This window comes from Cebidichthys violaceus, unplaced genomic scaffold, assembly GCF_023349555.1.
Source record: "Cebidichthys violaceus isolate CVI_PGR_0920_01 unplaced genomic scaffold, fCebVio1.0.p SCAF_21, whole genome shotgun sequence".
Classification (NCBI taxonomy): Eukaryota; Metazoa; Chordata; class Actinopteri; order Perciformes; family Stichaeidae; genus Cebidichthys; species Cebidichthys violaceus.
Window position 1 is genome coordinate 3,362,602 of NW_027176384.1, and position 27,144 is coordinate 3,389,745.

At 46.3% G+C, this 27,144-nt stretch overlaps 1 protein-coding gene across 1 annotated transcript; it reads left to right on the forward strand.

The window, feature by feature from the left end:
- Positions 1 to 5,704: 5,704 nt before the first annotated feature.
- utp20 (UTP20 small subunit processome component) lies at positions 5,705 to 26,421 on the forward strand. The gene is made up of 61 exons (XM_068716937.1): positions 5,705 to 5,871; positions 6,162 to 6,242; positions 6,335 to 6,401; positions 6,512 to 6,644; positions 6,738 to 6,926; positions 7,030 to 7,111; positions 7,219 to 7,356; positions 7,493 to 7,648; positions 7,760 to 7,912; positions 8,016 to 8,150; positions 8,234 to 8,311; positions 8,418 to 8,596; positions 8,721 to 8,885; positions 9,130 to 9,218; positions 9,312 to 9,417; positions 9,650 to 9,800; positions 9,888 to 9,950; positions 10,049 to 10,216; positions 10,354 to 10,430; positions 10,608 to 10,687; positions 10,865 to 11,120; positions 11,234 to 11,419; positions 11,649 to 11,739; positions 11,872 to 11,957; positions 12,492 to 12,617; positions 13,426 to 13,592; positions 15,376 to 15,584; positions 15,798 to 15,941; positions 16,025 to 16,104; positions 16,227 to 16,462; positions 16,581 to 16,725; positions 16,852 to 16,939; positions 17,220 to 17,363; positions 17,961 to 18,014; positions 18,102 to 18,254; positions 18,352 to 18,507; positions 18,640 to 18,780; positions 18,882 to 19,019; positions 19,116 to 19,255; positions 19,399 to 19,481; positions 19,594 to 19,925; positions 20,019 to 20,158; positions 20,305 to 20,461; positions 20,558 to 20,656; positions 20,753 to 20,920; positions 21,043 to 21,209; positions 21,421 to 21,568; positions 21,671 to 21,787; positions 21,938 to 22,108; positions 22,347 to 22,478; positions 22,585 to 22,695; positions 22,797 to 22,946; positions 23,089 to 23,271; positions 23,446 to 23,577; positions 23,665 to 23,797; positions 24,064 to 24,245; positions 24,349 to 24,420; positions 24,519 to 24,845; positions 25,441 to 25,567; positions 25,693 to 25,838; positions 25,926 to 26,421. Exons 1-61 carry the CDS (start codon positions 5,821 to 5,823, stop codon positions 26,070 to 26,072), a joined length of 8,505 nt encoding a protein of 2,834 aa, XP_068573038.1. The 5' UTR covers positions 5,705 to 5,820; the 3' UTR covers positions 26,073 to 26,421.
- The last annotated feature ends 723 nt before the right edge of the window (positions 26,422 to 27,144 follow it).

The window sequence follows — 27,144 nt, forward strand, 5'->3', positions numbered from 1 at the left end:
GGTTCAATCCCCTCTACTAGTCTCATGTCAATGTGTCCTTGAGCAAGACGTAGCTGCGTCTACGGTGTGTAGATAGACACTGAATTGTAAGTCGCTTTGGATAAAAGCGTCTGCTAAATGACCGTAATGTAATGTAATGGTGAGGCACTGACGCTACATAAATCAGATTTCCAAATATATGAACCCAATAGAGTAGCTTAAGTCACCATTCAATTGGCAGCTTGCACGTTGACTACTGGTTGTTTTTTATTCATTCATTCATCTTCATCCGCTTATCCGGGATTGGGTCGCGAGGGCAACAGCTCCAGCTGGGGACCCCAAACTTCCCTTTCCCGGGCCACATCAGCCAGCTCTGACTGGGGGATCCCGAGGCGCTCCCAGGCCAGTTTGGAGATATAGTCCCTCCACCTGGTCCTGGGCCTCCCTCGGGGTCTCCTCCCAGCTGGTCGTGCCTGGAACACCTCCCTAGGGAGGCGCCCAGGTGGCATCCTCACCAGATGCCCGAACCACCTCAACTGGCTCCGTTCCACGCAAAGAAGCAGCGGCTCTACTCCGAGTCCCTCACGGATGACCGAACTTCTCACCCTATCTCTAAGGGAGATGCCAGCCACCCTCCTGAGGAAACCCATTTCGGCCGCTTGTACCCGCGATCTAATTCTTTCGGTCATGACCCAGTCCACATGACCATAGGTGAGGGTAGGAACGAAGATTGCCCGGTAGATAGAGAGCTTTGCCTTGCGGCTCAGCTCTCTTTTCGTCACAACGGTGCGGTAAAGCGACTGCAATACCGCCCAGCTGCTCCGATTCTCCGGCCAATCTCATGTTCCATTGTTCCCTCACTCGCGAACAAGACCTCGAGGTACTTGAACTCCTTCACTTGGGGTAAGGACTCATTCCCAACCCGGAGTGGGTAATCCATCGGTTTCCTGCTGAGAACCATGGCCTCAGAGTTAGAGGTGCTGATCCTCATCCCAACCGCTTCACACTCGGCTGCGAACCGATCCAGTGAGTGCTGGAGGTCACAGCCCGATGAAGACATCAGGACCACATCATCTGCAAAAAGCAGCGATGCAATCCTCAGCCCACCGAACTGTAAACACTCCTCCCCACGACTCCGCCTCGATATCCTGTCCATGAATACCACAAACAGGATTGGTGACAAAGCGCAGCCCTGGCGGAGGCCAACCCTCACCGGAAATGAGTCCGACTTACTGCCGAGAACCCGGACACAGCTCTCGCTTTGGGCATACAGGGATTGGATGGCCCCCAGAAGTGGCCCCCTCACCCCATACTCCCGCAGCACCTCCCACAGTATCTCCCGGGGGACCCGGTCATACGCCTTCTCCAGGTCCACAAAACACATGTAGACCAGATGGGCGTATTCCCAAGCCCCCTCCAGGACCACCGTCCCAGACCTCCACACAATGTTGAAGAGACGTGTCATCCAAGACAGTCCCTCCACACCCAGTGCCTTCAGCATTTCTGGACGGATCTCATCAATCCCTGGGGCTTTGCACTGTGGAGTTGTTTGACTACCTCAGTGACTTCCACCAGGGAAATTGATGATGCTCCGCCATCAGCCTCCAGCTCTGCCTCTACAATAGAGGGTGTATTAGTCGGATTCAGGAGTTCCTCAAAGTGCTCCTTCCACCGCCCGATTACCCCCTCAGTTGAAGTCAACAGAGTCCCATCCTTACTGTATACAGCTTGGATGTTTCCCCGTTTTCCCCTCCTGAGGTTCCAGATGGTTTTCCAGAAACACCTTGGTGCCGACCGAAAGTCCTTCTCCATGGCCACTCCGAACTCCTCCCACACCCGCTGCTTTGCCTCCTTCACGGCAGCGGCTGTAGCCCTTCGGGTCTGTCGGTACTTTGCAACTGCCTCAGGAGTCCTCCGGGATAACATATCCCGGAAGGCCTCTTTCTTCAGTCGGACGGCTTCCCTGACCACCGGTGTCCACCACGGTGTTCGAGGGTTACCGCCCCTTGAGGCACCTAAGACCTTGAGACCACAACTCACCGCCGTAGCTTTGGCAATAGAAGCTTTGAACATCGTCCATTCCTGTTCGATGCCCCCAACCTCCACAGGGATGCTAGAAAAGCTCCGCCGGAGGTGTGAGTTGAAGATCTCCCGGACAGGGGCCTCCTCCAGACATTCCCAGTTTGCCCGCACTACTCGTTTGGGCTTACCAGGTCTGTCCAGAGTTTTCCCCCACCCTCTGACCCAACTCACAACCAGATGGTGATCAGTTGACAGCTCCGCCCCTCTCTTCACCTGAGTGTCCAAAACATACGGCCTCAGATCCGATGATACGATAACAAAATCGATCATCGACCTTCGGCCTAGGGTGCTCTGGTACCACGTACACTTATGAACATCCTTATGCTCGAACATGGTGTTCGTTATGGACAATCCATGACTAGCACAGAAGTCCAACAACAAACGACCGCTCGGATTTAGATCAGGGAGGCCGTTCCTCCCAATCACGCCTCTCCAGGTATCCCCATCGTTGCCCACGTGCGCGTTGAAATCCCCCAGCAGAACTATGGAGTCCCCCACTGGAGCCCCATACAGGACTCCAGTCAGGGTCTCTAAGAAGGCCGAATACTTTGAACTGTTGTTCGGTGCATATGCACAGACAACAGTCAGAGTTTTCCCCCCCATAACCCGCAGGCGTAGGGAGGCGACCCTCTCGTCCACCGGGGTAAACTCCGACGCAGCAGCACTCAGCTGGGGATTTGTGAGTATCCCCACACCCGCCTGGCGCCTCACACCCTGGGCAACTCCAGAGAAGAAAAGAGTCCAACCCCTATCCAGGAGTACGGTTCCAGAACTGATGCAGTGCGTAGAGGTAAGCCCCACCAGATCTAACTGGTAGCGCTCCACCTCCCGCACCACCCGCGAGCATCGTGAGATTCCGCAATAATCTGCGTAACAACCACGGATGTACAGTTGTGGTCAAAAGTTTACATACACTTGTAAAGAACATAATGTCATGGCTCTCTTGAGTTTCCAGTTATTTCTACAACTCTGATTTTTCTCTGATAGAGTGATTGGAACAGATACTTCTTTGTCACAAAAAACATTCATGAAGTTTGGTTCTTTCATGACTTTATTATGGGTTAACAGAAAAAGTGACAAAATCTGCTGGGTCAAAAATATACATACAGCAGTGCTAATATTTGGTTACATGTCCCTTGGCCATTTTTACTTCAATTAGGCACTTTTGGTAGCCATCCACAAGCTTCTGGCAAGCTTCTCGTTGAATCTTTGACCACTCCTCTTGACAGAATTGGTGCAGTTCAGTTAAATTTGATGGCTTTCTGACATTTCTCAATGGGATTTTAAGTCAGGACTTTGGGAAGGCCATTCTAAAACCCTAATTCTAGCCTGATTTAGCCATTCCATTACCACTTTTGATGTGTGTTTGGGGTCATTGTCCTGTTGGAACACCCAACTGCGCCCAAGACCCAACCTTCGGGCTGATGATTTTAGGTTATCTTGAAGAATTTGAAGGTAATCCTCCTTCTTCATTATCCCATTTACTCTCTGTAAAGCACCAGTTCCATTGGCAGCAAAACAGCCCCACAGCATAATACTACCACCACCGTGCTTGACGGTAGGCATGGTGTTCTTGGGGTTAAAGGCCTCACCTTTTCTCCTCCAAACATATTGCTGGGCATTGTGGCCAAACAGCTCAATTTTTGTTTCATCTGACCACAGAACTTTCCTCCAGAAGGTCTTATCTTTGTCCATGTGATCAGCAGCAAACTTCAGTCGAGCCTTAAGGTGCTGCTTTTGGAGCAAGGGCTTCCTTCTTGCACGGCAGCCTCTCAGTCCATGGAGATGCAAAACACGCTTGACTGTGGACACTGACACCTGTGTTCCAGCAGCTTCTAATTCTTGGCAGATCTGCTTTTTGGTGGTTCTCGGTTGACTTGATAGCTTGCGTTTTCTTCCTGATCGTGGCAGTGACAAAACAGTGTCATGCACTTCATACTTTCAAACAATTGTTTGCACTGTTGCTCTTGGGACCTGCAGCTGCTTTGAAATGGCTCCAAGTGACTTTCCTGACTTGTTCAAGTCAATGATTCGCTTTTTCAGATCCATGCTGAGCTCCTTTGACTTTCCCATTGTAGCATTTGTGGGCGTTTGTATCCAATGAGCCCTATTTAAATGGCCTCAGAGAAGTCACCAGCTGTAGTCACTCATAATCACTCACAAGAAGTTAAGAGGCCATGCTATGAAGCTCATTTCATTGACACAACTTTCTAAGTCACCAAAATTGCTAATTCATGTTGCTGTATGTATATTTTTGACCCAGCAGATTTTGTCACTTTTTCTGTTAACCCATAATAAAGTCATGAAAGAACCAAACTTCATGAATGTTTTTTGTGACAAAGAAGTATCTGTTCCAATCACTCTATCAGAGAAAAATCAGAGTTGTAGAAATAACTGGAAACTCAAGAGAGCCATGACATTATGTTCTTTACAAGTGTATGTAAACTTTTGACCACAACTGTATAAAGAGAACAACAAACACATAAAATGTAACTTTACCTGTCCGACGTTGAATTGCTGTTGATTTGTTCATATTTTCTTGTTTTTTGAGACTTTTTAAAGCTTGGATATATAATCTTACATTTTTTGTGGTCAAGGCAAAATATAAGAAGAAGAGAAGCGTAGAAGAAGAGCAACGACAGAACAAGCATAAACCCGACCCGTGGGCTCTCGCACGCCCTCTTCATTGAGGCAGAGTACTGTTTGCCTCTCTGTGCTTTTTCACTGCGGTTTAGATCAGCAACACTAAATATGTTCTACACATACGTGAAATGTAAAGCACTATGTATTGCCTTGTTGTTGAAAGGAGCTGTGCAAATACTATTTCCATGCCTTTCCCTTGATATTTTAGACTGTATGGTGTGCATTCAACTTCGTGGCAAGGGTTTTTGAAAGGGCCCTCTTCTGTTTCAACATGACAATGTCCCCAAGCAAAAAGCAAGGTGCATTTATAAATAGTTTTCTGAGAACTTTGCTGGCTTGTTCGGTCCGTGTACATTTTAAATTAAGTTTTGGCCACAGACGCCCTGCTTCATGTCAGACACCACCAAATAAGTGTAAGTGTAAGCTTGTGTGTGTGTGTGTGTGTGTGTGTGTGTGTGTGTTACTTACAGCCTGCTAATCAACATCCAACATTCATTTCAGTGCAGGTGAAAAGGTGATGTGTTCATGGTTTTAACTTCTTATATGATGGATGTATGATAGACATCCCTCACTCAAAGATGATACAAAACAGATCCCTGCAATATAATGACTCAAAAACGATTCATTATTGTACATTAGTGTATGTGAGCTGCCAAAGGTTAATAGGTGATATACCGTGGCTGCTTAATGCCAACAGAATATTGTTGTTTTAGCTTGAGTTTATCAAATTAAATTAAGGGCAACTGAATGACATAGGTGTACAGGAGCTAACTTGAAATGGGACAAAACTTCACTGGTGGTCATAACTGTTATTCCATGATCAGTGGTTCTATTTATCAAATGTAAACGTAGCCGTGTGTAGGTAGGCGCGAAGCCTCAAACGAAGGCGGAAGTGAAGGCAGGATTTCTCTCTTGTCTCTCCGATTTTCTTCAGCCACCACGCGGAGTAAAAATGTACCCACAATGCACTGTTCGTCATGGCGGCGCCCTGGTGTCGGCGTGTGTGTAAACAGTTGTAGCCAAGAGAAGAAACAAGCTGTAGTTTTCATGAATTGTTTAAATCTCACGACGACCTTTTGAATACAAAACAATCACGTATCAAGCGACAAGGCAACGATGAAGATTAAATCCAAGTCTTCGTATCACAAATCTGAGAACACCTACAGGGTGAGAGTCCAGAAACTTCACGTAGCATGATGCTAATAGAGGCGCAGGGGTACAGTGGAGATAAAAACACAACTGTTCCTTTAACAGTTTATTTAACTGATATGTTATATGCAATTTATGACCAAGCACGTAGGGGGATTCGTAGTTGATTTCACTCGGATAGCAGCACCTAATACGTTATGGAAAAGATTGCATTTCACCTGAAACCCCCTAATATAGTCCCATTATTAAAGAATGGTTGTCTCCCTGCTCTAGCAGACATTTAACCCTTCTAATGTGTTTTCTTTCAGTTTCTCACTTTTGCTGAAAGACTTGCCAATGTCAACATTGATGTCATCCATCGTATTGACAGGACTGGATCTTATGTAGAGGTTGGTACCGTCATAATGGTTCCTCTCACTTATAGAGTGAGCTTCTCTGTGTTTATATACTGTTGCTAATGACTTGTTTGCTCCTTACGCAGGAAGTAGAAACATACTTCTCTGAAGGACTGACAAAATGGAGAGACCTCAACTTGACGGAGCATTTCAGTATGTATACAATATAATACATACCACCGGACTTGCTTTATTCGTCACGTGTAGGAACAAAGATGCTTTGTGTTTGTAGCTAATGTAAAATTAATGCTTTTCCTCCACAGCTACATTTTTGAAAGAGGTTTCCAACCAGAGCCAGTCATTCAACATGCTGGTTTTCCATCAGAAGTCGATAGTGGCGAGTCTGAAAACGCACCTGGCTGTCAAGAACAGTTTGGCCTACCAGCCGCTGTTGGAGTAAGTTGTCGTGTGTTCACCAGAGGAAGGGAGTTGTTGTTATATTACAAGCTGATTGTACTAGCTGTGTCTCTCTTTTCTTTCCTCCTCCAGCCTGGTGGTGCAGCTGGCCAGAGACCTGCAGACTGACTTCTACCCCCACTTCCCCGACTTCTTCCTTCTGATCACCTCACTGCTGGACACCAAGGACACAGAGGTCCTGGAGTGGGCTTTCACCTGTCTCTCCTACCTCTACAAGTACCTGTGGAGGCTCATGGTGAAGGACATGACCAACATCTACAGGTGGGGAAATAAGATTGTGTCAGCCTCTGTGGATGCTCCGCAGGTGAATCTTTTTTCCCCCTTTTGTAGCACTCACTTATTATTACTTTATTTCACCCCACAGTTTATACAGCACGTTGTTGGAGCACAAGAAAGAGCACATCCGCAAGTTCGCAGCAGAGAGCTTCTCTTTTTTGATGAGAAAGGTGAGTTATTTGCGTGTGAGCTGATGTCAAACATGAACTTGTATCTTCCTTTCTTGTGCCCTAAAGTGACATTTTTGTTTTTAATGATGTCTCGGTGTGTCACACAGGTTCCAGATCTCGATGCCCTGCTGAGTCATGTGTTCTCAGACCTGCAGCAGCACCCCGACAAGGCGGAGGGAGCAGGTCAGCTGCTGTTCGAAATGTGCAAAGGAGTCCGAAAAATGTTCCACTCCTGCGCTGCAAATGTGAGTTTCATTTTCAAGGAGTGGGAGACATCGGGGGACATTTAAAAGTTGTTTGCTGCTAAGAAATTTGAAACATTGTCATGTATTAATAAACAGTAATCCTGAATGTTGTTTTTCTCTCTACCTATCTCGCCAGGCTCTCCCTGTAGCTTTGCGCAAGCTCGGACCCTCAACCAACACAGGAGTATCTCTGCCGTGGGACACCGTTAAGGAGGTTCTGGATCACATGGCCCAGGCTGCGGCTGATCACGTTGAAAGAGAACACTTCCTGGTTTTGTGGGAGTCCTTACAGGTGGGCGAGATGTCCGATCATCCGCTGTAATCGGTTCTTTCTCCACCCTCCAAGGATTTCTTTGTTGCGCTCCCTGCCTTGTGTCTGATGTTGGTATGTCTCCATGTACAGGTCAGTGTGGTGGAGGTCTTGGGTGTTGTGGAGGCGAAAGGGGAAGAGGCAGAACAGGCAACAGAGCAGCTGGAGAGGCTGCTGTTCATTCTCCACACCCTGGTGTCCTACAAGGACGGAGCCAAGATCACCAAGCCGGAGGCTGTCTGCCAGGTAACAGGAGAACACGAAGTTGTGAGCTTTTTGTTTTAAACACAAACTCCTCAACAAGAACTGTCCCCTTAAAGTCAATCATTTTTCATCATCTTTCCCACAGACGGTGTTGAGGCTGATTCAGAGCTCGTCTCTGTCGGCTTCTTGTTCCCGTCTGCTCCTCCAGATCACCTCCTCCCTGCTCCTCGGGGAGAACATCACGCTGCCAAAAGCACTCAGCCAGGAGACGGTTCAAAAGGTGTGTGTTTGTGCTAAACAGGAAAAAAGACAGCATCTGTACATTGGGCGTGTACTTCTCTGACTCTCTGTCTTCTTCACAAGGTGTTTGGCAGCACAATGGGGCAAGATCTGATACTTGAGTTCACCAAGGAGATGTTCACGATGAAACAATTTGAACAGGTGAGTCGTCACCAGAGTGATGTATCCTCTATTTTCCTCCGTATTTGGTTCTTTTTCTCTCTGTGACTCCCCGACTCTTACTTTTCGCTCCCTCCCCCTCCTCCAGCTCTTCCTCCCAGCCCTGTTGCGTTTCGCAGCAGGGTTGTTTGGCTGCGGCGATCCCCGGTCTCGCCACTGTGGCCTGGACGCGCTGGTCAGTCTGATCCTCGCCAAAGCCCCGCCCCCCACGGAGGGCTCCATGGCATTTGAAACCTACCCTCTGCTGTTCACCGGACAGACCACAGGGTGAGATTATACACAATACATCAAACATTTTATTTTTATCACGTTGATTCAAGTCTTGGTGAATCCTCTTGTGTGTTTGAATTTTGTATTATTTTCCCATAATTGTGTTTTTGTTGTCCAGCAGAGTGTTCAGCACTAAGGAGGACGGTCAGGCCAGCGGTTCAACATCAGTGCAGCCAGCGGTGCCAGAGCTGGTGCTGTCACTGATCCAATTTCCTGAGGAGCAGAACCAGTCCATCACCGACCTGTCACTGCCTTGGGCTGCCCTGGTGCTTCTGCCACACCTCAGGTAACACACACACACACACACACACACACACACACACACACACGTATACACTAAGATTTTGACATGGAAAGTCAGAGCATAATTAACGAATATTTCAGCACGAGCCTTGACCATTACTATGAAAAGGTTACACCTGCTTCCTCACTTCCATCCTCTGTTGCATGCATGCATTCCAGAAAGGTCTGACTGATGTATTCTATTTATTGTTCTGATGTTGTATTCACATTTCTTTTTAATTTTTCAGGTCCATTGCTCCAGCTAGTGTTGTTCCAGCTGTGACTGCTTTCTTAAACCACCTCCTGTGTGAGATTGAGGCAGAGAAACTTGGAAAAGGTTTGTGATTTCTCCTTTTCTTTTGTATGAAAAGTGTCAGAAACGTGAATAGCACAATGTTCATATCAACTACACCACTTCTCCACCCTCCAGCTGGTCTGTTAGTAGCCAGACAGGCCCTGACCTGCCTCCTCACTCTGGATGGCTCTGCCCAGCTTCTCTCACTGGTCACTGTGGACAAGATCAACTCAATCCTACAGTAAGTACGGCGTGTGTGTGTGTGTGTGTGTGTGTGTGTGTGTTAGTAATTCATGTGTCAGAAAAAAGAAAAGCTACAAGTTACTGATATAAAAACATATGGCTCACTTCTAAGGGTAAAAATGTGTTATTGTTGCTGAATGTAAGGAAGGGTCTCCATTTATCACATCAGATAGGAAACTTCTTCCTCACTTCCACGAAAGGGTTTTAACTCTTAACCATTGCGGTTACAGAAAGTTTCCCACAGACCTGTCTGCCCTGCTGCTAGCAGACCTGTACTACACTCGCCTGTCACTCAGCGGCGTTTCAGAGCACCTATCCCACAGTGCACTGCTGGAGCTCCACCAGATGCTGCACGCCAACCTCTCCTCCAACATCTCCAAGGTATGTCTGCAGTCACAGCAACGGGGACTTGTGGTGATGTTGATATATTTACCACAAAGTTCACGACTGAGTTCTTCTCTCTCTCAGATTCGCCTGCTGACTCTGAGGATTCTCTCTCAGTTTGAGGCGGAGCTCCCTCCACAGACCGAGGTACGACCGTCAGTCTGGATTCTCATGAAACTTCACTCAAATATAGGAAGCAAGAAGCTCGTGTCCTTACTTGTCTGAGTGTCTGCCCCTCTGTCCAGGGTGAGGAGTATGTGGAGGTGCAGCCGGTGTTCGCGGTGTGCCTGCAGGCCGAGCTGGTGCCGGCCTCGGTGCAGGACTACAGAGACAAGCTGCTCCACCTCCGGAAGCTGAGACACGACCTGGTGCAGCGCAGTCTGCCTCAGGGGCCACCCGGCACCTTCCAGCAGGTACAGAGGACCCACTCCTGTTGTTTCTTCTTCTTTTTATTAGTTGGGAAAGAGCAACACCGTGTTATTGATCACTTATTCCTATGGCTTCCTGGGAATTCTTTATGCAAATGTAAGAGATGCTCGTTTTTCTTCAGGTGCCTCTGCGTTACCTCATCGCAATGCTGTTCGTCAACTTCAGGCCACTGTGGGACACAGTCATTGAACTTCTTGTGTGAGTATAATGGAATCTGAAACAACACACTTGTGGTGTTTTTGGTACAGTGCCATGGATTATTAGCACTTTACTGCCCCTTTGAACACATTGATTTTTAACTGAGGAATGTTAACTATTCTAACAGGCCTTACTGGTAAAAACGCCTGCTTAAATAAGCCTCATTCCTCCTCACAGGAGCCATGCCAAAGGGATGGACAACAAGGACTTCTGGAGGGTCTACCATGAACATCTGGAAATGGTGGCAGGGATAGCTGGTAAGGCTGCCCGCTGTGACTTCTTCATACGGTCATGAGTTTAATCTTTGTTCAACGTCAGCTTTTACATGCTGGGACCCCACAGCGTTGGTGTATTGAACTGCAAGGGGAAACATGCAAAGGAAATGAGACAAAAAAAAAAAAAAAAAAGTAAATCTTCCCCTCTGCATGTCGCAGAAAAAGAATTGCAGGAGAACGACGAGGACAATGAAGAGGAGGAGTCGGGCCTTGAGGGCGAGCTGGGCTGTGATGTCATTGAAAGCGGGGATGTGGGGGTGCTGTTCCTGGAGCAGCTGAAGTTGACCTCCAACCCCGACGACAGGACGGACTTCCCCAACTTCCGCAGCCTGCTGTGGCGCTGCATGACCCAGTTTCCCGACAGAGTGGAACCGCGCAGCCGGGAACTGAGCCCTCTGCTGCTCCGGTTCATCAGGTTAGTGTTTAATGTATATTTAGGAAATCATTTTCCAATATTCTGCAACAGGTAGATCTGTGTCATCAGTGAGTCCAAGCATCTAGCCCTGATGTTTTTTTTGTTGTTGTCAGGAATGAGTTTTACCATGCCGACCTGCTGGTGGCCCCCACTCAGGATTTGAGGAAGGTGAATGACGCTGCCCTAGAGGAGTCTGGGATGGCCATGGAGGAAGACGAGGAGAGAGTAGACGATGAGCAGGAGGCAGAGGAGGGAGGCAGACAACAGAGGAAGGCTCCTCCTAAGAGAGCTGCTGCCAAGTAAGACATCACGATCACGCTGAACGTTGTGCCTTGTGAAATTAAACAACAACCATGATGCCAGGTTTCCCATTTTCATTAAGGTTATATTATTATTATAAGTATGTCAACAAAAGGTGAACATCATTAGAGCTTCTTTTGTGGTTTCTATATGACCAGTAAACCTGTACTGGTGTTATAGAGTTGGTAAGTTTAACTGAGCCTTGTGTGGTTCTCTTTGTTTTTCCAGACAGCTGATTGTCCATCTGAAGGTATTCGCCAAATTCACCAACCCTCGCTCTCTCTACCTGGAGAGCAGCCTCAGTGACCTGTATAACCAGGTAACCCTGACGCTTCACACATCTTAAAGCTAACCCAACATTACAGCTGCTTGATACTGGGACCTAAATATCACAATTTTGCTATGAATATGATGTTTGGGACATGCATGATATGTTTCTCTCTGTGTTCAGTTGCTGTGCCATCAGGACCAGCAGATCCAGCGAGTGGCACTGGAATGTGTTTTCACATACAAAGACTCCAACATAGTACCATACAAGTAAGAAAACTACCGTAACCGCCTGCAGAGATGGACGGGAGAGCAAATATACAGTAATACGTCTCTTGAAGCAACAATCTCCCTTTCTTTCTTTCCCTCAATGAGGTCATTGTGAGCGTGTTCGATAGGAATCAGAGCTCTCGTCCTCCACCCTCTATGGTTACAGGCGGAGGAATGTTCATTGCTGACTCAGCCTAACACCATGCCCGCTATTGTCTGTTATCAAGCTCTCCGTTTACTGAACCTCCAGGCAGCCCACCTGCAGACAGATGTGTATTTCTGAGGAAGTTTAGCGTTACAGATGATTGTGTGTGACTCGATATTCAGGATGACAGCAGTGAAAAGACCCTGTGATTCCGCTTGTTCGTAATCCATAACTTATTAAGTGGTTATTAAATACACATAGTATTATTATGAGGCTACATTTTGGGCAAGTTCTTTTTTATCCCAAGATCTGAGTGTCTATCTTGCAAATAAGTCGTGTGTGTGTGTGTGTGTGTGTGTGTGTGTGTGTGTGTGTGTGTGTGTGTACAGGGAGAATCTTGACAAGCTACTCGATGACAAACACTTCAAAGAGGAGATTGTCCATTTCAACATTTCTGAGGAGACGGGAGTGATTGATGCTTCACACAGAGCCAGACTCATCCCGTTGCTCATGAGGTGTGTGTGTGTGGGGGGGGGGGGGGGGGGCAAAGTACGCTTTTCTAATTGTTAGCTTCCATAGGAATAATTTGACGTTTTGGGAAGAGGAGAGGATTGATAACACTCTCATGTTTGTACAGCTTAGCATAAAGACTGGAAACAACAAGTCTGGTCCAATGGTAACAGTCCGTTATCCAGCAACTCTAATTGATGAAGACATTATAACTTTAGTTAAATTTGTATAAAAACTGAGGAGATGAGGACCGTTGATTAGCTTAGTGTAGTTTGAAGGATTTTTTTTAACCTTGACAGCCAGGCTATCTGTTTCCAGTCTTTATGCTAAGCTAAGCTAACGTCTCCTGGTTGTAGTCATTTTTAACGGACAGACAGGAGAGTGGTTCTAATTTAGCTTGCAGCAAGAAAGTGAATGAGTTTCTCAAAATGTCAAACCATTCCTTGAACTTAATAAGAACCATTTACTGCTCAAAATATGAGTATTTGTATTGAACTATAAAACCACACTGATGGGTTACATATTCGTTAATAAGATGGGTCATAGTCAAGCTGCTTTTTATCAGCCAGAATGCAGAGAGAGCAGCTTGATGCCAACATTTTCTAGTAATATAACAAGCTGCTGTTTGATCAGTAGACATGTTCATTCATAAATGACTGAAACAATGAATTTCCTCTGGTTTTTAATTACTTAACCCACAAAAACTGTATGAGGCCTTGTTCATTAGTTTTGTATTTTTCACAGTTAATAATGTACCATAGCTTTGATTTGATGTCTCAATAACTAGCCTTCTGTTTGCTGTTTATCACACAGGATCCTGTTTGGCCGTCTGCGCAGCAAAGCAGGCAGTAAGTTTCAGGGGAAGGCGAGCGCCGCCACCCGGTCTTCCATTATCCTGCGTTTCCTGGCAGGTTGCCAACCCGAGGAGCTGGGAATATTCATCGACCTGCTGCTGGAGCCCGTCTGCCATCACAGTGAAGGTAAGACTCGTCTGTGATGGAAAATGAAAGAGTTTCTCAGTCCAAAAACTTAGTTTTTTTTAACCTGATAAATCATCCAGTCTGCATCTAAAAGTTCTGCTGTTTAGATATGCTGAACATGATTCCAGGTTCAGCATATTTAAATAAACTGTTTTCAGTTGTAGATGTTGCAGATGTGCAGGCTCTATATTTTCCCTGATATGACAATATGACAAAGCGCAGCTCTGGCAGAGGCCAACCCTCACCGGAAACGAGTCCGACTTACTGCCGAGAACCCGGACACAGCTCTCGTTTTGGGCATACAGGGATTAGATGGCCCCAAGAAGTGGCCCCCTCATCCCATACTCCCGCAGCACCTCCCACAGTATCTCCCGGGGGACCCGGTCATACGCCTTCTCCAGGTCCACAAAACACATGTAGACCAGATGGGCGTATTCCCAAGCCCCCTCCAGGATCCTTGCGAGAGTGAAGAGCTGGTCTGTTGTTCCGCGGCCAGGACGGAATCCGCATTGTTCCTCTTCAATCTGAGGTTCGACTATCGGCCGAACCCTTCTTTCCAGCACCTTGGGCCAGGGCTGCGCTTTGTCACCAATCCTGTTTGTGGTATTCATGGACAGGATATCGAGGCGTAGTCGTGGGGAGGAGTGTTTACTGTTCGGTGGGCTGAGGATTGCATCGCTGCTGTTTGCAGATGATGTGGTCCTGATGTCTTCATTGGGCTATGACCTCCAGCACTCACTGGATCGGTTCGCAGCCGAGTGTGAAGCGGTTGGGATGAGGATCAGCACCTCTAACTCTGAGGCCATGGTTCTCAGCAGGAAACCGATGGATTACCCACTCCGGGTCGGGAATGAGTCCTTACCCCAAGTGAAGGAGTTCAAGTACCTCGAGGTCTTGTTCGCGAGTGAGGGAACAATGGAACGTGAGAATCTTTGTTCCTACCCTCACCTATGGTCATGTGGACTGGGTCATGACCGAAAGAATTAGATCGCGGGTACAAGCGGCCAAAATGGGTTTCCTCAGGAGGGTGGCTGGCATCTCCCTTAGAGATAGGGTGAGAAGTTCGGTCATCCGTGAGGGAGTAGAGCCGCTGCTTCTTTGCGTGGAAAGAATATCGCCTCGGGATAAAAATTTAAAATTTAAAAAAAAAAGCGTCTGCTAAAAAAAAATGACTGTAATGTAATTTAATGGGATCCCCCAGTCAGAGCTGTCTGATGTGGCCCGGGAAAGGGAAGTTTGGGGTCCCCTGCTGAAGCTGTTGCCCCCGCGACCCAATCCCAGATAAGCGGTTGAAGATGAGATGAGAGATGAGATGACAATATGTCTAAAGTAAAACATTCAGGGGAAACTTCTAAATTTGTTCAGTCCTATTGCTTTGATTGCAGTTTTTGATAACTTTTGTGGCGTGTTTACAATCAATATCAATTTATTAAACGGATTGATGGTCTGAATACTTTCTAAATCTACATGGCAGACTACTTTTTTTTTGAGTTTCAACCTTAATCAACATACATTTTTATTTTGTTTTTTTATGTGGGTTTCTCATTAAGATTAAAAATCCTCCGTGCATAACTAAAATTATATTTGAGAAGCATATTTCCAACTTCTAGTAGAAAACTAGTAGAAATACTCAGCCTGAGCGCTTAAATGTGTAGATGATCCACATAAAAAGATAATTAGCAACAATGTTTTCCATATTACATTTTTTTGCTTGATTTTTACATCATCATTTATTCAATATTTAGCGTTTTATGAATTCCAGAGTCACTCTTTCTGTCCTCAGGTTCCTGCCTGGCAGCAGTGGAGAAAGCAGTAGCTGAGACAAATGTGGGTGCCGTCCTGCCGCTGGGCCGGCAGCACAGCCTGCTGAACATCATCAATGTGGTGATCCAGAAACTGGGCCACCTCATCCACATCTACCTGCCCAAGGTGCTGCAGATCCTACTGTGTGTCACCGGCTCCGTGTCCATCGTCCTGGACAACAGGGACCAGGTAATCTGGATAGGGACTGATGACATCATTTGTTAATAGATTCCTGATATTTCTTTGCAAAGTATGAATTACTAAGACAACTTGGGAGCATCTCAAAAGTAGCAAATTGAATAGGTTGAAGATTACGATATGTAATCCCCTGGATTTAGAGATACAAGGCTTAAAAAAATGTCAGTGTCCTGGTTTCTCAGCATCTTCCTCTATTATCTGCAGCTGCGTGCAGGTTGCATCAGTCCTCTGAAGAACCTGAGGCGACTCGGCATCCTGAGGATCCAAGACTTTTTTGACGGCTTCGACTCCTACAGCTTCAGTGCAGACGAGCTGGATGCTGTCTTTCAGGCTGTGGTCTGGCCTCAGGTACGTGTTGCTAACAAGTTTAGTATTTTTATATTTGTTTTTTTTCGTCCATACATGTCTGGTTTACATTTCTGTTTGCGCAGGTGTGTCGTCTCCCTACAGAGAGCGCTTACTCCCCCACCCCTCTGCTGAAACTCATCCATGTGTGGTGCAAAAATGCCAGGTTCGAATTTTTTTCTCTTCTGTCTCATCTATCCACCAGAACATCTTCATCACTTAATACCAGTTGTCATCCAGAGTGAATTTAAGGAAGTACAAAGATTTTTTTTTTTTTGTCCGTCTCAGGTACTTCCCCCTCTTGGCCAAGTGGAGGCCAAACCAGCCGGAGTGTGATGTCCTCCTTAACGTCTTCGCCCTCCTCTCAGCCAAGAACGCTTCCTCAGTGTCCATCGGAGTGGTGATGGACATTGCTGAGTCTCTAGCAACCACTGAAGACTTTGTTGCCTCAGAGGCTGAGACAGAGCTGAGCGTCAACGGCTGTGTGTTCCCGCAGCCTAAAGAGGGCTCTCTTATCACTGCAGGTTAGCAGAGTTTGCCCCTAATATATATCCTGTATACATATGTCTTCTAATTGCAATGTCTGGCTAGTTGTCACTGCTGGACAAAGTTAACTGTGCTGTGTTTTTGTATGTCCTCCAGACTCCTTGAGTCAGGGCTCCAGAGTGCTGCTGCCTCACGTATCCACCCTGCTGCAGTACCTCAGCGGAGTTGTACGCAACACAGACCGACTCAAGAAGAAGAGGTTCAGGGCACAGGTGGCCAAAGAGCTCAACATCCTCTCCAAGTACGTGTTTTATTTGGATGTGAAACACAAAGTATATTTTTTTTCTGTTTTACTTTATGTAAGATTTATCTCTTAAAAATATACTATATGCAGTCACCTCATCAAACTTGTTTTTTTCTCCATCAGGGTCAGTCGATTTGTGAGCGACAAGGAGCAGAGCTCGGTGCTCATCAGCTTGTTGCTGCCCTACCTCCAGAAAGGCCACAATCCTCAAGTAAGACTTACTACTTGTTTTTGTCTGTTTTATTTTTAAAAGAACTGTTATGGTGCAGAAAGCTTAAAAGAGATTGATTTCATTGTAATCAAATTTCTTATGAAAAATCAATAGATTTCTGCCTCCAAGGCTGTGTACCACCTCCAACTATCGCTACCTATTAACTGATTTAAGTGATGGAGGTGGTCAACTCAAAACAAATAAATGTTTGGAGTTCTTTGTAAAAGATTCTACGTCTTCATGTTGCACATGGATGACCCTGCTTGCGTGTTTGTTTCAGGAGACAGAAATTGACATCCTGACCACGATGCAGAACCTGCTGCGACAGTGTGTGCAGCCCTCCGCCTTCCTGCGGCCGCTCAGCAAACTCTTCTCCGTCATTCACAACAAGCTGCCCAGGCAGGCCCTCACCAATGTCTTCCAGGTAAAGAAAATGTTGTGATTAAAGCTATACAGTGTTTGTAACTTACAACTTAGACCAATAATTTATTAACCTCGACAAGGTGCATAGTATTCAAGACAAAAGAAGCATGGACTGAGCCAATTTAAGGATGCTGTAAAAGACATTTACATATGGTCATTAAAACCATTAAGAGGAGATGACTGAAATGTTGCCGATATAGACTAGAGGTTGACTGATGTTTAAAGATATAATGACGATGGTTGGAGCAGGAAAAAAGCAGATTAATCTGCCTTTACCTATCAAGTGTCATAGTGTTGCGAGAGATAATAAGTTGGGGGAAATAAACTGAAAACAGGTCAGATATTACTTGTCAGTTTATTTTTGCCCACATTTTTCTAACCCCATCGCCAGAATAATGCATTAAATGTTTTTTTCATGAAGTGGAGAATTGCTTTCTGAAAAAAAGGATCTCAACCTATCTAAATAATAAATCCCTAAAACGTTATTTGAAATCTCTATGCATGGATAGATGCACTTCCATGGACGCCGCTATTGTGAATTCACGCCTCTCTATTAATCTTCCTCCCTCTTAATCTGCCTTTGCTGCTCTGCTTTCAGACTCTGTCAGATCTGGATCCCTCACTCTCATACATCACTGATTTAGCAACAAAGGTAAGATTCATTACATTCACACATTGCAACCAGTGAGAAAACCAACCAGGGAGAAAACACTCACTGTTTCCTGCTCGCCGTCTTCAGCTCAACGCATTCGACAGTCGACACTTGGATGAGATCTACTTTGACGTGCGTCTGGCGGCTTTCCAAGACGCCTCCAGGCGGGTCAAAGACATGACGACTCTGGACCTGGACTACATCTACACCGTCATGCACAACTGCTTCCACACCTTTGAGGTAAGCAGATGTACATACACATATACTCATCTAAATGAACACTACTTCACTACTTCAATAGCGTTGATTGTTTTCTCCCCTCCCTTTCACCCTCCAGCTTGGTGACATGTCGCTGGGAGACAATGCCACCTTGTGTCTGTCTGCAGTGATCACCCAGCTGGCGGCGGTCGGTGCTGGAGAGCAGCTCTTCAAGGACATCGTACACCACACCATCCTGGACGCTTTACACAAGGGGCTGCGCAGCAAGACAGACGTAGGACCCCCCCCCCCCCATTTCTGCTGTGATACCAGCTGTATCAAGAGTTAAACTGCTTAACTCACTCAGTATGAACTAAGTTTAAAAATGTGGTCTATTCTCTCTCCTTCACCCCCTTCACTCTACCAGAGTGTGCAGCATGAATACACCACAGTGCTGGCCTGCCTGGTGAAGACCTTTCCCTCCAAGAAAGAGTTCAGAGACCTGGTACAGCTCACCAACTACAATGACCCTGAGTCTGACTTCTTTGAGCACATGAAGCACATCCAGGTAAGAGAGGGAAGCCATGAATACTCATTCCTCTTATCTCCTTGCTTCCTTTTGTATCTGACTGTTAGACACAAACTATGCATTTCATTCTTCCTGTTTAGATCCACCGTCGTGGTCGTGCCCTGAGGAAGCTGGCCAAGCAGCTGACCGAGGGCCAGGTGGTGATGACGCCTCGCTCTCTCCAGAATTACATCATGCCGTACGCCATGACCGCCCTGCTAGATGAGAAGATGCAGAAGGTGACTCGGACATATATTTTAAAACGTTGAAAGAAAAATGCACTCGTTTTGTTTATTAGTTAGTGTGTCTGACTCTCCTCTCCTCACACACTGCAGCATGAGAACATGATATCAGCGTCGGTGGAGATTGTGGGCGCTGTGTGCCGCAGGCTGACCTGGTCTAAGTACCTCTACTACCTCAAACACTTCGTCCACATCCTGCAGACGGGGCAGACCGAGCAGAAACTGGCTGTTAGGTAGATTTGTCTCGTTTGTTTTTCAAACCATTGCATTGCTTTTAAATTACCTTTTGCATTTAACACAAAGTGTTTTGTTCACTCTGTACTAAGATGCTCCCTCCTCTTCTTTTCTCCCTTGTGTTGTACCACTATAACTCCAGTTTGCTGGTCACCGTCCTGGAGGCTTTCCATTTTGACCATCAGACCCTCAGCAGAGAAATGGAAGCAGCCAAGGCCAGAGAGGGTGAGTTCTCAACTCAGACTGCTTTAAAACAAATACGAAGTTGTATAAATGTGATGTCATAATGCGTCTTATTGATTAAACAACCTAAATCAAACGACATATCTTTATCAAGCTGAGAGTGTTGCAGTCGACGCTGAGGATGAGGAGCAAGCTGCGGCCGGCGAATCGGACGCAAGCGATGATGATGAGGAGGCAATGGAGGTAGACGGTAAGACCGCTCCAACCGATGTCCCCATGGAGACGGACACCACCAGCAGAGAAAAGCCTGTCGCTTCTAAAGAAGGAGCCGCCTCTGAAGCCAAGAAGCTGCCGGCTCCTAAACCCTTCGCAGTAGCCAGCGGGCTGCCGCAGAGCACGGAGGAGCTGGTGTCGCTGATCCGCGCCATCCAGCAGACCGTTAGCAACAGCGTGCTGCCTCGCCTGCACAAGTGTCTCACTGCAAAGGTGTGACGCGCACACACACAAATACAATCTTAATCCGTTCTCACAGCTCTAAACAGCAGTACAATAGTGGAAGTGTGTTTGTGTTTCGTTCAGATAAAGCGTGACGATGAGCACAAGACAGTGAAGTCGAAGGATGTGAAGGAAGAGGAGGTGGCGAGGATACCGATAGCCTTCGCCATGGTCAAACTGATGCAGACTCTGCCTCCAAACATCATGGAGGCCAACCTGCCTGGGTATGATGCTGTGTTGAAACTTTTTTGTGATCATATATATGGGACTACTTAATATTGTTGTGGACAGTAGTTTGTTTGAAATGTCAACATTTTAGTGATGCGTGTATTTTGTCTTTTTGTTGGTTAAATATTTGTGTGTTGTCCAGGATCCTGATGAAGGTGTGTGTGGTGCTGAGGAACCGTTTCCAGGAGGTCCGTGACGTGGCGAGGGGAACTCTGGTGAAGATCATCGAGACTTTAGGCTACAGGTACCTGCAGTATCTGCTCAAAGAGATGCAGGGGGTGCTGGCTAAGGGCTACCAGGTAGGAGCGCACACATGGACACAACCATTAAAGCATAGTCAGAAGTGTCTTTGAAAGTGCTAATAAATCTATCTGTATGTGCTCCCCTCTACCCAGGTCCACGTGCTAACATTCACAGTACACCAGCTGCTGTCAGTCCTCAGTCCAACCCTGAAGAGTGGTGACCTGGACCCATGCATGAACATGCTAATCGATGTAAGAACGCTTCACACCTCAAACCCACATAGACTCCATTATGTCAAATGATAAAGATGGCTCAGCTGTATATTTACATTCTTCCCTGTTGGTCAGATCTTTAACAACGAGCTGTTCGGGCCCGTGGCTGAGGAGAAGGAGGTGAAGGGGATCGTCTCCAAGCTGATGGAGGCTCGGCACAGCAAGAGCATGGACTCCTACGAGCTGCTGGCCCACTTTTGCAGCAAGGAGAGCGTCACCAAGTTCCTATTGCCACTGAAGGAGGTGAAGATATAAAAAAAAAGACATGCTTAACTATATAAGAATTACTATGTGTTTAAACTTGCATGATAGTCTTTCTTAAAAGCAAAAGCAACTTGAATTAAAGCATTTAATTTGACTTTCAGCTCCTGGAGAACTCATCCAGTCTGAAGGTGTGTAACCGGGTGGGTGCTGTGCTGAGGCGACTGGTCCTGGGTCTGCTCGTCAATGAGGGCATGACTTCTCAAGATATCCTACTGCTGTGCCACGGCCTGGTCAGCCAAAGCCTGCCACTGCTTACCAAGAGAGACCGGTACACACACACACACACACACACGCACACGCACGCACGCACGCACGCACGCACGCACGCACGCACACACAAGCTCACATCAATGTACAGTAAATCACTTTAATGCTTATATCCACCTGCCATGTATGACACTGTATATATGTGTGTGTGTGTGCGTGTGTGTGCGCGTGTGTGTGTGTGTGTGTGTGTGTGTGTGTGTGTGTGTGTGTAGAGACAAAGCCTCAGCCAAGCCTCCTCCAGACCCCAGACTGCCCCCTCCCAGCTGCCTGCTCCTGCCTCCGACTCCGAAGAGAGGAGGTCAGAAAGCTCCGGTCAGCAGCCGAACCAACATGCACATCCTGGTGGACGCTGGCCTCAAGGTGCACATTGGAAAAACTCCCCAAGCTACGATTCTATCATGCATTAGATTTGTTTTGTTTTTCTGAAGTGTTTGCCATCATGTGTGTCCGCCTGTTTCTCAGCTGCTCCACCTGAGTCTAAAGAAGTCCAAAGTGACGTCGTCCGACGCCTCGGCTCTGGAGATGCTGGATCCTTTCGTACCGCTGCTGCTCGACTGCCTCGACTCCATGCACGTCAAGGTACTAGCGTTTTATGGTTACATGGGTGCTTTTATCAGCCCTAACTTTAAGCATCAGCGGTCAATCGAAACCCATTCCCATATCTGAGATTGTAACTTGTACTATCTCCACTATCCTCCACCCTCTTCCTCTGTCTCTCCTCCCTCCCAGGTGATCACAGAGGCTCTGGTGGCGTTCACTTGGCTGTTGAAGTTCCCTCTGCCAGCAGTGGATCAGAATGCCGACCAGCTGACCAAGCAGCTCTTTGTCCTGCTGAAGGATTACTCCAAGGCCGGAGCCGCCCGCGGGGAGAACTTCCTCCTCGTCCAGAACTGCTTCAAGGTACCACAAATAATAAACACACATGCATGCACACACCTGAAGATAGACAGGTGAGGCCATCTGTCAGTTTGAGGAACATTCCCTTTAGTTTTGTAGCTAAAACATAACAAAGTAGCTGAGGGCATGAAGTATTTAGGTTACATTTTTAGGTTGTGGAACTGTTCCAACTGAATTATGAAAAGTGAAATAAAAAGAAGATAAAACTGCTTCATGTTGATTCTGTCCGTTTGTCTCTCAGGCCATCACCATACTGGTGAAGAATGTCAAAAACAACCAGATTTCAGAGACGCAACTACAAGTGCTGCTGGGATATGCTGAGGAAGACATCTACGACCAGTCTCGCCAGGCCACGGCCTTCGGCCTGCTGAAGGTAGCCGGTCAGATGTTGACCTGAGGGCAAAAAGCTTCAGGCCAAATTTTTCCAGGATGTACGGCCCCCTGAGCTATGTATTTTTATGTGTATCTGTCTCCTTCAGGCAATTCTGTCCAGGAAGCTCATTGTTCCAGAGATGGAGCAGGTGATGAAAAAAGTGGCCAGGCTTTCCGTGACCGGCAGCAATGCTATGATCAGAATCCACTGTCGACAGGTACTCGCACATAAAAGAACATTTCTTCTCGTTGCTTTATACCGAATGACAAAACGGTGCTCAGGAAAATCTTTTGTTCAGCCAGTGTCCATGTTTTGCAGATCTATCTAAAATACCTGCTGGACTACCCCCTGGGGAAGAAGCTGAGAGGGCACCTGGACTTTGTGGTGGCCCAGCTGCACTACGAGCACGACACAGGCAGGGAGTCTGTGCTGGAGATGCTGGCCTACATCTTCCAGACATTCCCTCAGGTGCGCATATTAGGTCTCAAGTCTGCATGTGGTCAAGAAAAACAGAAAGTTTGGTTAACACTGCATTTGTATTTATAATCAATAAATAATCACAATGTTATTAACCCAGAGCACTTTGCGTACTTCATCATTTTCCGCTCAGGAACTGCTGTTGAAGTACAGCGGCTTGTTCTTTGCCCCGCTGGCCCTGGTCGTGGTCAACGATGACTCAGCACGCTGTAAGAAAATGGCCGCCATGGCCATCAAGGCCCTGCTGGCCAAGCTGGATGTGAACCACCAGAACAACCTGTTCTCCCTCGTCAACACCTGGCTGAATGCAGAAAAGGTACTCACACTTGTAGGGCAACAATTTTACACAGAGTGAATTCAAATCAGCTGGGTTTTTTTTGTAATTTCAACTTAAACGTTTTTTGTATTTTGTAATATTAGTTTCTTGGTCTTAAATTATTTTGAATAAGATCTAATTCAAACCTCTAATCGCCCCGTCCTGCCCTCCCAGGCCAGCCTGCGGCGTCTCGGGGCTCAGGTATGTGGTCTGTACGTGGAGCTAGAGGAGGAGAAGTTCGGCCGTCGCATGGTCGACCTGCTGCCTCTGCTGGAGAAAGAGATAAACCCTGACAAATACGAAGATGTGAGGCGACGCATTCACACTGTCTTTTACACCACAAGTTTGAAGCCTGAGGAAAAGGAAGCATCTTAACCCTCTTGTGTCTTTCAGATCGAGGAGGAGCAGGATGAGAGAGGAGCAGACAGGCTGTTGTTCAGTTTTCTGACTCTCATCACCAAACTGAGCAAACACTGCGGCCTGCTGGAGCTCAGCAAGCCTCACGACACACTCTGTAGTATCTGGGGTAAAGGGCCGACACACACACACACACACACACACACACACACAAAACCTCTCCGTCACTTACACATACACATTCCACACACACACTCGCTCAATTTTTGTTATGCCTCCGTGGCGGCAATAGCTGTGTCCGGAGGCAGAACTTCCAATTAGTACTTAGTAATTATGAAGTGATGACATTCTGGACAGACATGTATGCAAACTGCAACTTGACTGTTTGGCGGAGGCATGCGACCACGAGTCGGTAACTGTAGTTTTCTCCCGCAGGTCACATTGAAGCCCACCTGCGCTACCCTCACTGCTGGGTGTGGCTGACCGCCTCGCAGCTTTTTGGTCAGCTGTTCGCAGCCCATCAGGCAGAGCAGCTGGTCGCTGCATGGAGAGGAGAGGGAGATGCTTCACCTCAGTCTCCAGCCACAGCCTTTATCACCAGCGGCCTGGACAAGAAGGTGAGCGCTCGTTTTTTTTTTTCAGCTGTGATCTGATTTCTGCATTTTATTCTCATTATTTGAACTCTCTTTTTTCTGCCTTCTTCATGACATTTGACAACAGATGAGAGAGTTGGCGTTATCGTTCTGCCATCAGCTACAGTCCAAGTTCCTAGACATAGCGTCAGGAGAGCAGGTGCCCAAACTCCACCAAAACACACCTGAAATTTTTGTCAAATATAAATTTGAATCGAATGAGAGTTGATTGACGGTCATTTTATGCTCGGCCCACAGGTGATCAAGAACCTGCTGTTTGTCGGCAAGGTGATCTACCTCCTCTCTCCCGAGTCTCACGTCACTCCCCCTCAGGAAGAAGTGGAAAAGGAGGAGCAGAGCAAGGAGAAAGAAGCAGAGGGGGAAGAAGAAGATGAAGATGACAAGGAGAGAGAAGCAGAGGGGGAAGAAGAAGATGAAGATGACAAGGAGAGAGAAGCGGAAGAGGAGGAGGAAGAGGAAGAAGATGACAAGGATGATCGACCTCCTTCCCTGCTGTGGTTGATAAAGAAACTGTCGCTGATGGCCAAGAGAGAGGCAGCATACACTCCCAAAGTTCCCCTGAAGGTATGCATCGGGTGCTGTTCATTATGCTAACGTGTCTCTTTGCTTCCCTCACTCCTTAACTCCTCCCAGCGAGGATGTGAGAGATGGCTGCCAGGAAGAGACACGACAGGGGAGCCAAAAATGCTGAATGAGAAACCCTTATAGTCATTGCGTCAGTCTTAGATAACTTTATACATCACACCGCTTGATAAAGCCCTTCTGCTTAGGATACACCTGTGTTACTCTCACTCACTAAGCTCCTCCAGAACCCTCCTCTCTCCTTGCTCCTTTTCTCCTGGAGGTGCATATAAGGGATTGGGAGATATGATGGTAGAGGAACACGGGAGGAGAGAGGACATGCTATAAACCAAAGAGTCAAATCCAATCTCATTGCAGGGTACCAAAATGTATTTATCACATTGAAATAATTACACGGGTACATTTTCAGTAGATGTAATAATTAGGATTTTTCAAGTCCACAATTACCATCTGTGACAACATAAACCAGAATTGTCAATTTAATTTATTTAAATTATAACTTTGAAATCAATCTTTCCATTGTCTCGGTTGTAAAGTATTCACATTTTTTTTCCCTCCACTCTCTGCACTGCCGCAGAGGACGTGTGTGTTCAAGTTCCTGGGAGCGATAGCCATGGACCTGGGGAAGGAACGCCTCGGCCCCTATCTGACCACTCTCATCACTCCGCTCTACAGGGAGCTGGACAGCACCTATGCAGACCAAGGTAGGTACCTGCTCCTAACCTGTCTTTAAAACAAAAGTCTAAAAATGTCTTGGACCAGGGGGGGTTCATGAAAAAGGCAGAACAGTGAAATAAACCGTCCTACAAAAATCGCTCTCTATGTCCAGATCCTACCCTGAAGAACCTGGCACAGGAGCTGATAGAGCTGCTGAAGAGACATGTGGGGCTGGAGAGATTCTCTCTGGCCTTCTCTGCTGTCCAGAAGGAGTTTTCACAGAGGCGAGCTGCGCGCAAACGACACAGAGCCATGCAGGTATGATGACCACAAACACATCCACTAACACACAAAGTGCCAACTTCATTCCTACCAATCAATTTATTTGTCTTCTTTTTTTCCCAGGCGGTGGCGAACCCAGAAATCGCAGCCAAGAAGAAACTCAAGAAGCACAGGAACAAAATAGAAGCCAAGAAGAGGAAGATCGAGTTCCTCCGGCCCGGATATAAAGCCAAGAGGCAACGGCTCAAAGACCTGGCCATGGTTCAGTGAGCCAAGTTGAGTTTATCAAGGACTCTAGGTGGGATCGAAAGCTGGGCCAGTTAATCCAGGAAAGTGACTCCTGTGCTTCAGCTGGACACATCCATGCTCTTGTGGGTTAACTGGCTGCAGATTCAGAGACAAGTCTCACTTCGTGATCTTACATAAGATTTTAAAAATGAGATATCATGTAACTGCTGTTTAATGGCAGGATGTTTCTGTATTGCTTTCGATATCAGTTCATATGAACTAAACGTTTTATTTTCCGGCGGTGAACAAAAAGTAGACTTGTCCTCAGATTTATATCCTGTGCAGTTAAGTGTACTTTTTGTAATTAAAAGGATGAGACATTTTTACTGATCATCCGTGTTCTGGTATCACAGTTTTTCTATCACTTCTCTATATATTAAGTATGGTAAAACCTACCATTCCGAGATTTGCCCGCTGGCAGCTAAAATATTTAATAGAAGCAAAATTCAGCAACGAAATACTTTGTGAAAGTTAACCACTCTTAAATATAGTATGTATAGCGATGAAATATTTTACTTTGAAAAGCATCTTTCTGAACTCATTTGGTTTGAATTTTGAGATATTTTACTGTTATCAAGTCAGTGGGATTTCAATTTCAACATTAAGTTACATTAGTGGTTCAATTCCAGTGTCTCATGGGAGTAAAATCATTTTATTTGCTCAGTTTGAGCTGAAATTACAATCCACACCGTCATTTTACGGTGACTTTTCACAATGTCTTGTCAAGAATGGATAATGTGACCTTTTGGTGGCAGTAGAGACAAAGTGTATTTTATAAATAACTGGCAGAGATGCTCTGTGGATGTTAGTGACATGGAAATCTATTACTATGGCATTTGATGTCTGAAACTGTTTGTTTTTTTCTACATACTGTCCGATTTTTTTTATTTTTAAATACTACACTGACATTTTCATGGTATGCTATACTATGACTTTTTTAAAAACTTTTGACAAACTATACAAATTTTTTTTTTTACTACTTTTTTCGACACTATAATTTGACTTTTCTTTTTCAACATACAAGTTTGACCGTTTGGTCATACTTGTATGACTT

Bases quoted from the DNA above. Each gene is read 5' to 3' on its own strand.
- utp20 (XM_068716937.1), top strand. From the start codon at position 5,821: ATGAAGATTAAATCCAAGTCTTCGTATCACAAATCTGAGAACACCTAC. The intron at 11,121-11,233 runs GTTAGTGTTTAA...TGTTGTTGTCAG, and splicing joins CTGCTGCTCCGGTTCATCAG to GAATGAGTTTTACCATGCCG. The intron at 23,578-23,664 runs GTGAGGCGACGC...TGTGTCTTTCAG, and splicing joins ACCCTGACAAATACGAAGAT to ATCGAGGAGGAGCAGGATGA.